We start from the raw sequence: 12,094 nt of genomic DNA, 5'->3' as shown, positions 1-12,094 counted from the left end.
TCTATTGTGGTGAGTGCCATCTGGGATCTTAAAAGCCTTTGAGCAACCGTCTAAGATATTTACTGGACCCATCCTGGCTGGAGCGAAGGAGAAAGAAGAAAACCAGAGACACAAGAGAAAGATTAATTCAAAGGACTAATGGACCACAACTACCACAACCTCCACCAGAGTGAGCCCAGATCATCTGTCTCGATGGTGCCTGGTTACCGCCACCAACTGCTCCGGCAGGGATCTCAATAGAGGGTCCCAGACAAAGCTGGAGAAAAACCTAGATCAAAATTCAAATTCACAAAAAGAAAAAAACAAAAGACCAGACTTACTGCTCTGACAGAGACTGTAGCAACCCTGAGAGTATGGCCCTCAGACACCTTTTTAACTCAGTACTGAAGTCACTCCTGAGGTTCACTATCTAACCAAAGATTAGACAGGTCCATAAAGCAAACAATAACACACTTGAGGAACTTGCTTCTTAGTTCAATCATGTATACGAGACTAATGTGCACACCATCCCAAAAGCAAAGATGAGAAGGCAGGAAGCATAGAAAAACTGGATGAATGGAAACAGGAAACCTGGGGTGAATCTTGAAAATATGATGCTGAGCAAAAGATGTCAGTCATAAAAGGACTAATATTGCATGATCTTACTTATATGATATAAGCAAATATATAGAAGTCAAAGACTATTTATTAGTGGTTACCAGGGATGAAAGACAGGAGGAAAAGGGAATTTTTGCTTAGGGGACATCAAGTTTATATTAATGGTGGTGGAATAATTTGGAAAAGGATATCGAGAATGTTGCAAAACTTGAATGCAATCAATGTCACTGAATTATACACATAGAAATTGTTGAATTGACATGTTTTGTTGTGTATATTTTCACCACAAAAATGGCAGGGGGAGGAGGATTGGTCTACTTTCCTCACAGAAATTCCTAAGTCTTGACAATATGAAACAAGTATAATGGAACAATTTTGAAAATGGTCCAGAACCTGGTTTAAGGCTTGGATAGTAGAACTGCATAGCATGGCATCAATAAAGAAGATGTTATGAATTAAAAAGTGGAGAGATTTTCCAATGCCAAGTATATGCAGTACAGGGAAATTTTGATGCATAGACCACCAAACAGGCCCCTTTCCCTGACTGAACATCACATTCCCACTCACCAGTCTGGGAATAGACAATGCTTTGCTACAACCAAGTGCCTGCCTTCCCAACCTCACTCCCACTCACCGCCACAAATGCTTCTGCATTGCAATTAGAGTGTAAAAAGTGCATGGGGGTAGTGTCTGACCTCCTCCAACTTCACAAGGTGAAAGGAGAATCAAGATCAGCAGCCCAAGGCTGATTCCTATGAGGTAGAGGCCAGACATGCCTCCTCTCTCTGCCATCTTTACCATTTCTGACACCAACCATCCCTCCCAAGCACTCTCTGTCTCTCTGCTGGATTTGATAATTCATTGCAATGGCCACACAGAACTCACAGACAATACTCTCAATTACGGGGTTTATTACGGAAGTAACAGGTTACAATTCACGTTCAGGAACACTCAGGATACAGTTCCTCCATCAGGACAGCCTCTCTCTGGCCCTAGGCCTCTACCTAAAGGCACTCAGCTTTCTCTCTCCATGAAATGGGGAGCCCATCTCGCCATCTCCTGCTGTCAGTTCTCCGCTGCCTGATCTCACTGCCTTCACTGTTACAGCTCTCTCTATATCTCTCTGTCTCTTGGTTCCAGGAGCTCCTGGATCCAAAGGACACGCTGGATCCTGGCTGTTCTTCCTTGATGGTGGTGGTGGAATCTTCTTTTTTCCCACCTCTGGGGTGGTTCATTTCAAGCCCAGCAGGATGGCAAAACTAACCAATCCCTTTAGCGGGCCACAACTACCCTATCACACAGTCCTGCCCAATCGCTTGGGTGGGAGTTACAAGATCATGGTTAGAAAGGCCACACAAAAGCAATCTATGGCACCACACAGAGAGACTGTGGTCACTTATGAAACGGTGCTAATAATAGAGACTGTCTCAGGGATAAAATGAGATAACCAATGTAAAACACATAACACAATGCCTGGAACACCCGGAGCGCAATAAATATTGGTTTCTCCTTCCATTTTGCCTCTCCCATAACCAAATAGAAGGCAATTTGCACTGCTAGCCCCAGTTCAGAGGTTTTTAAAATTTAGGGCTCCAATGTTGAGCTGAGTTCTCATTAAGAGCTACTGGGTGAGCATAGCAACTTTTCAAAGAACTCCAGTTCAAACTTTTATGTCCCCATTACCGTACATGGCAGGGAGTCAAAAAGAAGAATGGGAAGTGCCCCAGGTTCCAGAACCAAGTTGCCAAGCTCTGGCAAAAATCAATACATAGACAACTTTTGTATTCTATTAGGGAAAAACATCTGTGTTGCCCCTCTGGCTTGTTCAGGGACCTCCATTAGAGTATACTTCTTGGCCTTTCTGCTGTTCTGCACCCATTCCTTCCCATAGAAAGAGAAGTGAATCATATGATTGATAAATTTGAGAGCAGCACTTCTCAAAGGGTGTGTACCTCTCAGCCCTTCTTTCATTCTGCTGGCTTTTCAGAACAGACACAATTGGGTTGTACAGCCATGCTTATTGCTGAGTATTTTTGAGGTACAGTGTGAGGAGGTCCACATGACCTAGAATCTAAGTCACATTCCACCAAACCAGCTTTACCAGGAATAAGAATGGTAATTTGTATTTGCCTGATTCTTGTTTCTGTTTCTCAGTTGGTTCTGAACTTGATTGGTTCCTAACCTGGGTTAGAAAGAGGCGCCCCATATATTGGGACCCCTTCAAGCCTCACCATGGTATCCCATCTGCCTTATATCCCAGCACAGTCCCTCCCATGCACACTCAAACACAGATAGACATCGGTGTGTTTAACGGCATGACTGTGGCATCGCTCAGGCACATATCCCCCAAAATTTGTATTTTCCCGTCTGTTCCAGGCCTGACATTGCCACCACCCAACTATCATACTAGAAAAGAATGATAGGCATACAATGATGGTTCCTTTCTGCCTTCTTCCTGAAGGGCAAGCACCGGGTATTGTACTTCTTTTCTTTCTCCCACAGGACTAGCATAGCTCTCAGCATGTGGAACTCTGACTAAAGAATCAGGTGATCTGGGTTGAAATCCTGCTCTCTGCCTTCCTTATCATGTGACTCGATACATGTTACATCACCAGTTTGGATCTCTGTTTTCTTATCTTTTTTTCTTCTTTTAAAAGACACACTTAATTAAATTAAAAATGAGGAAGAAGTCAGTTCGTCAATGTTGTAAAAGTGAAATGGTCAAGATTGCTAAAGCTTGTTTACATTTTTGACAAAGAGTTATATACTTTATCAGATGTGTTTATGATGTCATCCACTTTAGAATGTGAACTCCAAGACTCCTACTATTTCCCATAAGGTTTCAAATAAACGATTCGGAACACAAGGCTATTCATAAAATGATGTTTACTAACATGGTCTTACTTGAATGTAGCAGAAATTTTCTAAAATATGCCCACTGTTTTGCCGTAGAATTTAATATAAATTTTTATTATAGACAAAATTACCAGGATACTGAATATAAACTATACCGCTCATGGTATTCTAAATCAAGAGTTGGCAAACTACAGCTCACAAGTCAAATCTGGCCCATTGCTTGTTTCTGTAAATAAAATTTTATTGGAACACAAACACATTCGTTAACATATTGTCCGTACCTGCTCTCATCATGCTACAGCAGCAGAGTGGAGGAGTCAAAACAGAGACTATATGGCTGTAAAATCTAAAATATTTACTATCTGATTTTTTACAGAATAAGTTTGCTGACCCCTATGCTAAAAAATCCTTCAGTTAATCTTGTTGTTATTGCTGTTGTTAGGTGCTGTGCTGTAGAGCCAGTTCCTACTCATAGTGACCCCGTGCATAACAGAATGGAACAGTGCCCAGTTCTCATAATCATTGTTATGTTTGAGACCATTGTTGCAGCCACTGTGTCAATCCATCTCGTCAAGTTTGTTTTCTTTTTCACTGACCCATTTCTCTACTAAGCATGATGTCTTTCTTCAAGGTCTGGTCCTTCCTGATGACATATCCAGAGTACATGAAGTCTCACCTTCCTCATCACTAAGCATTCTGGCTGTACTTCTTACAAGACAGATTTGTTCGTTCTTTTGGCCATCCATGGTATATTCAATATTCTTTGCCAACACCATAATTCAAATGCATCAATTCTCCAATCGTCCTTATTCATTGTAAAGCTTTCACATGCAGTTAATCTTAACTGATCAAAATTAGACCTCATGAATGTCCGTAACACACGATTACGTGACCACAAGAATGTTACTTAAGTGGCCACAAGAATGTTACTTATCCTCTCTAGGCCTCTTTTCTAATCTGTAAGAGGAGAGATTTGTCTAGTTTGTTTTCAACATTGTTATTAATTATCATTCTGATTCTCAGTCAATGAGTACTTTCCTTAGTGAGGTTCGATTACTTCTGAATATTTGAGACATCTGCACTGAAGATAAGTCGATTTGTGGAATAGCACCCAGGACACCATACATGAAGAAAGCAAGAGGTCATTAAAGACAAGAAAGAAAGAAAAGACTAAAATTGATGTCAGAAGAGGCTCTGAAACTTTCTTTTGAACATCTAGCAGCTAAAGGAAATGGAAGAAATGATGAAGCAAAAGAGCTAAACAGAAGATTTCAAAGGGCAGCTTGAGAAAACAAAGTATTATAATGAACTGTTCAAAGACCTGGAGTTAGAAAACCAAAAGGGAAGAACACTCTTGGAATTTTTCAAATGGAAAGAACTGAAGAAAAAATCCAAGCTTCAATCTGCAATACTGAAGGATTCTATGAACTACTCTTGACGGACTCAGAAAGATTTAAAAGAAAATGAGAGAAATACACAGAGTCACTATACCAAAAAGAATCAGTCGATGTTCAGTCATTTCAGGAGGTAGCATATGATCAATAACCAATGGTACTTAAGGAAGAAGTATAAGCTACACTGAAGTCATTGGTGAAAAACAAGGTCCAGGAATTGACGGAATACCAATTGAGATGGCTCAACAGATTGATGCAGCACTGGAGGTGCTCACTTGTTTAAGCCAGGAAATTACTGGAAAAGATTCATATTTGTGCACATTCCAAAGAGGGATCCAAGAGAATGTGGAAATTACCAAACAATATCATTAATATCATATGTGAGTAAATTTCCTGAAGGTCATTACAGCAGTACATCAACAGGGAACTGCCAGAAATTCAAGCCAGCTTCAGAAGAAGATGTGGAATGAGAGATATCATTGCTAATGTCAGATGGATCTTGGTTGAAAGCAAAGGATACCATAAAGATGTTTACGTGCGCTTTATTGACTATGCAAAGGCTTTCAACTTCGTGAGTCATAACAAATTATGGATGACATTGCGAAGAATGGGAATTCCAGAACACTTAATTGTGCTCAAGGAGAACCTATACATAAACCAGGAGGCAATCATTTGAAATGGTTTAAAACCAGGGAAGGTGTGTGTCTGGGCTGTATCATTTCCCCATACTTATTCAATTTGCATGCTGAGCAAATAATCTGAGAAGCTGGACTATATGAAGAAGAACGTGGCACAAATATTGATGGAAGACTCATTAACAACCTGCTATACACAGATGACAGAGCCTTGTTGCTGAAAGTGAAGGGGACTTGAAAGCACTTACTGATGAAGATCAAAAATCGCAGCCTTCAATATGGATTACACCTCAATATAAAGAAAACCAAAACCCTCACAGCTGGACCAATAAACAACATCACGATAATCAGAGAAAATATTGAAGTTGTCAAGCATTTCCCTTTACTTGGATCCATAATCAACACCCATGGAAGCAGCAGTCAGGAAATCAAACGATATATCGCATTGGGCAAACCTGCTGCAAAAGACCTCTTTAAAGGTCTTTAAAGCAAAGACGTCACTTTGAGGATTAAAGTGCACCTGATCCAAGCCATGGTACTTTCAATTGTCTCATATTCAAGCAAAAGCTGGACAATGACAAAAGGAAGATGGAGAAGAACTGATGGCTTTGAATTACGGTGTTGGCAAAGAATATTGAATATACCATGAGCTGCCAGAAGAATGAACAAGCCTGTCTTGGAAGAAGTAGAGCCAGAGTGCCCCTTACAAGTGAGGATGGTGAGACTTCGTCTCATGTACTTTGCACATGTTATCAGGAGGGACCATTTCCTGAAGAAGGACATCATGCTTGGTAAAGAAGAAGGTCAGCGAAAAAGATGTAGACCTTTGACAAGAAGAATTGACACAGTGGTTGTAACAATGGCCTTAAAACACAGCAACAATTGTGAGCATGGTGTAGGATGGGGCAGTGTTTCATTCTGTTATATATAGGGTCCCTATGAGTCAGAACAGACTCAGCGGCACATAACGACAACAGCAGCCCGTATGAGCTAGAAGCAGCTTTGGCAAGGGCCTATCAGGAGACTCAAGTTTCAGTTCTAGCTTTGTCCCCAACTGACTCAGCCTCTCGGTGCTTCACTTCTGTAAAATGAGGAGGCTAGACAGATGAGGTCTGAGTTTCCTTAGAACATATCATTTTGATCCAGTGCGTGAAGTGCTTCTTGGAAGGCCACAGTGGCTGCTATGAAAATCCAAGGAAAACATCACACCTGGATTAAAGCGGAGAAGGCACTCAGAAAAATCTTCTTGGAGGAAGTGATGCCTGACCTGAAACTTAAAGTATGTGGAAGAATTCATGCTGCTGATAAACAGATTGACCAATAAAGCAAAAAAGCACCCTATTGAGACTATAATTTCATTCAGGTGATTAGGAAAACATCTTTTGCTTTAGCATCTAAACCCCAGGAGAGATTTCTCTAAATTCAAACAGATTCTAATGTGTGCATTACACTCTGTTTCTGGGTGCATTTCATGGTACAGAGTCCAGCAACTTTTCACAACATAGTTGCATTTTTTGAAAACATGCTTTTTTTTTGTTTTTTATCCCATTGTCAAGGTAACCTGCAAGTCTTGAAAAAAGACTTTGTCTTCCACAGACAGAGGTGGTATGACAGTCATTGCATAAAGCACCAAGACTTCATGAAAAGCTGGAGATCAATCAGAAAGTGTGGTCGAAGGACCATTTCAGGGCTGTGGTCAAGGTCAACAAGAGGTGACATAAACATGGACTTCAAACAACTTTGGCAGTAGGATTAGGCAACATGCTTAGGCAGCATTTTCATGTGGAACATCCACAACAATAGAGTCTGAAGGGAGGTGAACCATCCCAGTTGACCTAGCCATGCAACCTCAGCACTAATGATTCCTAAATAATCTCTGTTGTTGTTTTTGTCAGCTGCTGTAGACTCAGCCCCAAATTCATGGCAATCCCATGTGCAATGGAAAAAACAGTGCCCAGTCCTGCACCAACTCCATGATCTTTGCAGATCAGACCATTGTCTTACCTGTTAATTCCTGTAATGCCTGTATGATACTGGAAGTTGAATTCACTCATGCACTCACCAAAGTTTAGTAAATGACAGCTATGTTCCAGCACATTTCTAGGTACGGGGGATAAAGCCATGAAAGTACTAGACAAAAGCCCCTGCCCTACTGAAATTTACATTCTGCTGCATCATCCTTTAACCGAGAAAAGTGCAATGAGTTTTAACTTCTATCCAATGGGATATATTGCTATTCTGAACAGATCCCAAGGGACATTTTGCAAAAGAGTCTAACCCAAACTGAGCCATCTTTCCTCCTGAGCTTTTGTTCTTCCATCTTATTCTCTGTGTCATAGCACTGCTCAGGACAGAATAAAGCCAGGACAGTTTGATGCCAAATGACTTCTGAGACCTCATAGCAGATATGTATCAAGATCCTAAAAAACTCTCATAGCCTTTGACCCACTCCCAGGAATCTTGACTAAGAAAATAGTCCTAACTTCTGAAGAGTATTTAGGTGCAAAAATGTGCATCATGGTTTTATTTAACCTGGCCAAAAAAAAAAAGAAAACAAATGTCAAACTATAAATTGATGGATAAGTAAATTATTGGCTTTACAAAAGATGAAATAATAGACAGCCATTAAAATGATGTATACAAGATCCTATGATATAGTGAGAAAATACTTATGATACAATGTTCCATGAGGGAGAACTGGGTTTGACTCCCAGCCAATGCTCAGTCAACACCTGTCTGTCCGTGGAGAGTTGCACGTAGCTATGATGCTGAACAGGCTTTGATGGAATTCCAGGCCAAGACAGTCTAGGAAGAAAGACCTGGCTATCTACTTTTGAAAAATCAGCCAGTGAAAACCCTACGGATCACTACAGTCCAATCTGCAACTGCTCAATTGGATGGGGCAGGACCAGGCAGCAGTTTTGTCACATTGTGCATGGAGTCATGATGAGCATGGGGTCATGGTGAGCTAACAGTAGTCATGCAAAACGAAAATGAAAAATTATAGATTCAATATAACCAGCATGTGTAAAAAATCTACCATGAAGAATAAAAGGCTTGAGGGAAATATTCCAAAACATTAACAGTTAATATACTTAGGTGTTGAAACTATGGGCATTTTTCTACTTTCTAGTTTCCATTTCTTCTTTAGTAAACTAGCATTATTTTTGTACTAAAAAATAATCTTAAGCCTAAACATAGTTTTTAAAAGGCAAGGAAGAGATAACAAGAACTAGTATAATGCAGTGTAACCTCATAGCGAAGAGCCTAAGCTCTAGATGCAAATGCCTGGGTTAGAATATTGACTCCCCAACTTTCTAGCCGTCTGAACTTGGGCAAGTTATTTAACCTTTCCTTACTCCATCTTCCCACCTGTAAAATGGGAGTGATAATAGTGTTACCAAAATGGGTTGGTATGAGGATTACTGGGTAACTCAGTAGAGTGATTAGCACAGAGCCGAATACCTAGTAAGCACTTGATAAGTGATATTATATCCAACACTCCACCAGCCTCAAGAAAAGAGACCAAATAAGGAGAAAGTAAGCAAAAATCACATCCTGATGCCTCAGGAACAGGTAACTCGGAGTTGTGCTTTCAGTGGACAATTTTCCCTCAAGTAGAATCAATCCCAATATCCTTTACTAATATTTTTAAATTTTCCCCTGAAAATGGAAAGTATGTAGACATTCATTTATGGATAATTTCTGAATGTACTGGTCATAATTTATTGTGCAAAGTGCCTTTGGTTGTAAAAACTAATCTAACAATTATGTTAATAGGATTGTCAAAAAACACCAATCACTACTTTAAGATGAAATGCCCTCACAAAGATATGGTTTATGGTGCTAACAGGCAGTAGTTCATTTGAAAATAAAAATAACTGATACAATCATATTTTTCTGTCAAATGTTTGTTTCAACAACAATGAAATCAAAAGCTGATCTCTTCTACTGCACCCATGATTCTTCTTTCTGCACAAATTATACCATCTAAATCTAAGTAAAATAAAGCGACTGATAACTAGGCCTGCTCTTCTCCAGAATTGGTTTTTAGCAAATATCTGTTGAAAAGACACCCATTTCTGAAATTTATTTCTTTAGGGAAAGATAGGTCATAATTTGTGTCTCTGACATCCTCTCTCTCCCAAAATGAGACTTCAAATTCTCCTGATGACAGAAAGACGATTATGTGTTTCAGCTTCCTAGGACAGTTTTTACCCTAGTTTTGAATCTAAATTTTCTTAATCATTTGACCCTAGAAATTCTGTTCTTAGAACTCTGCTTCTGTTCAACTTCTTTTTGGTTTTGGCAACCTTTCTCTTTTAGTAGACTCTGTTCTCTCCCTGTGTGGAGAATCCACCTACTTAATATACTGGAAAGGTCCTGAACCCCAGAGTCTCACAGCCTTGGATTTGAATCTTGCTGGGCACTGACTAACTGTATCCTCTTCATTCAGTCATATAACCTTACTCGGCTTCGGTTTCTTTGTTTTTAAAGGAATAACGTAGTCGAATGGGACTCCTAGCTTCCCTGCAAGACAGAGTAGAATTGCCCAATAGGGTTTCCAAGGAGCGGCTGTTGGATTCAAACTCCTAGACCATTAGGTTAGCAGCCGAACTCTTAACCACTATGTCACCAGGGCTCGTACAAGGTTCAAACGAGAGAAGAAGCTAAATGAGACAGAAAAACAAAAACATTATGTTCAAGTCAGTTCTGACTTATGGAGACCCTATAGATGATAACTATTGAGGGTGGTGGGCAATTTAATAAAATGCTGTTTCCTTCCTCTTTTCCCTGTGGGTCTTTATCAGGGTCCTGCAGTTTTCTCCAAATCCTGATAACCTTTGGTTTCCTTCCTGTCTTTGGTTCCTAGACTATAAGGCACAGTTCTACTGAATTTGGAATTTTTTATTTAGAATAGAATTTAGCTCTACATTAACTTTGACCGCCTCACAATTCAAATCCAGGGGAACTGGAAAGGCAGGTAAACTGATGATGAGCTCCAACCCGTTTGGGTGGGCTCTGAGAAGGGAGGCCCTCGCTTGGCGGAGAGGTGGGTCTCTATGAAGTACTGGTCTGGTCTGTGCCCACCTCCCTCCTCAGATCCCCAAGGACTAAGTTGATCAGTCCCTCTGTCTGAGTCGAGTTTCCTCCGGGAGTTGCCAACACTCAGGCTTTCCCAAGATCCTGGAATCAGCCCACCCCTAGCCTGCAAGGGAAAGGCAAAGAAAGGAAAAGAAGGCGGGGACGTGAGACACCACAGTTGTCTGTGGACTGCGCACAGTTAGAGAAGAGAAAAACCGAGCCAATAGCCCTGCCCAACCTGAGCTTTCCAGCTCGCCTCCCGCTCCCGTTTGGCCCCTTCCCCGCGAGCCGATGATTTGGAGCAGGCCAGAGAAGCGAAGGAGTGAAGGCGGCGTTCGCCCTGTGGCAGCTTCCCGACCTGCCGGTGTCGGACCCGCACCCCGGCTCCTGTCAGGTGCTCTCGGCTATGCGCAGCCACCGGCCCTGCACCCTGGGCGCTCCCTGCATGCACCTGGACACCAATGCCCGAAGCCACGGTGCGGCTCGCTCCGCGCCCGCAGAGGAAAGCTCTACCTGTGGAAGTAATGTGCGCAGAAGAGGCCCAGAAGCACGGTCCCAGGAGTGCCGAAGAGAGTGCAAGGCTGCCGGGCGAGGATCCCCGCGGGCACCACGAAGGAGGGCAGTTCCTGCAGGAACCAGGCAGCACGGGCCGGCAGACGGGTACCCACCGGCATCAGGCTTTCCAAGTACTTCCCGTAGCCCGCTGGCTCCGCGAAGTACAGGACCAGTGCTCCCAGGGCGGCCAAAGAGGCGCTGCCTGCCAGCACCGGGCTCTGCTGACACCAAACCTGCATCGCGCTGCGCTCCTCGCCGGTTGCCGCCACCCGCTCTGAGGAGATCGAGGTCCCTACGGCCCCTTTATGGAGCGCAAGACACCACCCTGTGTCCGCCCCTTCGGCCTTGGCTCCCGCCCCTCCATCCTGCCTCCCACCTCTGGGGGGCCAGCCTGCAGTGAAGTCCCTTATGCAGGGCTGGCGCTTCGGGAGGTGATGTCCCTTATGCAAGAAGAGAGAAGGTGAAGGCGGTCGGGTACCAAAAACTTGTTCAGGGCCCAAGCGCCTTAACCGGACCATACCCCTGCCTTGCCTCCACCCGCGGGGCCACCCTGTGTCCCGCCTTCCACCGGTTCTCCCCTTTAGGATGCCCCTCGGTGATTTGTTCCTTGTCTATCAACCTTTGGTGCTGCAACTTCTGGAACTAAAAAATACGGAGAGAAAACTACAGGGAAGTTTTAGCTGTGGCCGTTCTTCCGCCCCAACACACACTCTCTGGGCAGTCGCCAAGCAGCCCCCTCCCTCGACCCACCCCAAGTCAAGATCTCTCCACCACCACCACCACCACCCCCCATTCTCTACCTGCCTCCACTCTCTGCCCTTTCCCACCCAACCCTGCATCTTTCCTTGGACCCTAGCCCACTTCAAAGTCTGCCGGCCCCCCTGCTCTGGGTCTCCGCATTCCTTCGCCACTCTCAGTCTCAGGGTCAGCTCTGCTCACCACACCCCCGAGGCAGAGATCAGCCTGTCTCCT

General features: G+C 43.0%; 1 protein-coding gene across 1 annotated transcript in view; it reads right to left on the bottom strand.

The window, feature by feature from the left end:
• Positions 1-11,361, bottom strand: part of SRD5A2 (steroid 5 alpha-reductase 2) — a 73,836-nt gene extending 62,475 nt beyond the window's left edge. The window contains exon 1 of the mRNA XM_064277308.1: positions 11,081-11,361. Coding sequence (XP_064133378.1) covers positions 11,081-11,361 — 281 coding nt within the window. The remainder of the gene's footprint in view (positions 1-11,080) is intronic.
• Between the last annotated feature and the right edge of the window lie 733 nt (positions 11,362-12,094).

This window comes from Loxodonta africana, chromosome 26 (assembly GCF_030014295.1).
Source record: "Loxodonta africana isolate mLoxAfr1 chromosome 26, mLoxAfr1.hap2, whole genome shotgun sequence".
In the NCBI taxonomy this organism is placed as follows: domain Eukaryota; kingdom Metazoa; phylum Chordata; class Mammalia; order Proboscidea; family Elephantidae; genus Loxodonta; species Loxodonta africana.
Note: the sequence above shows the minus strand (reverse complement) of the source record. Positions and strands in the feature narration are given on the sequence as shown.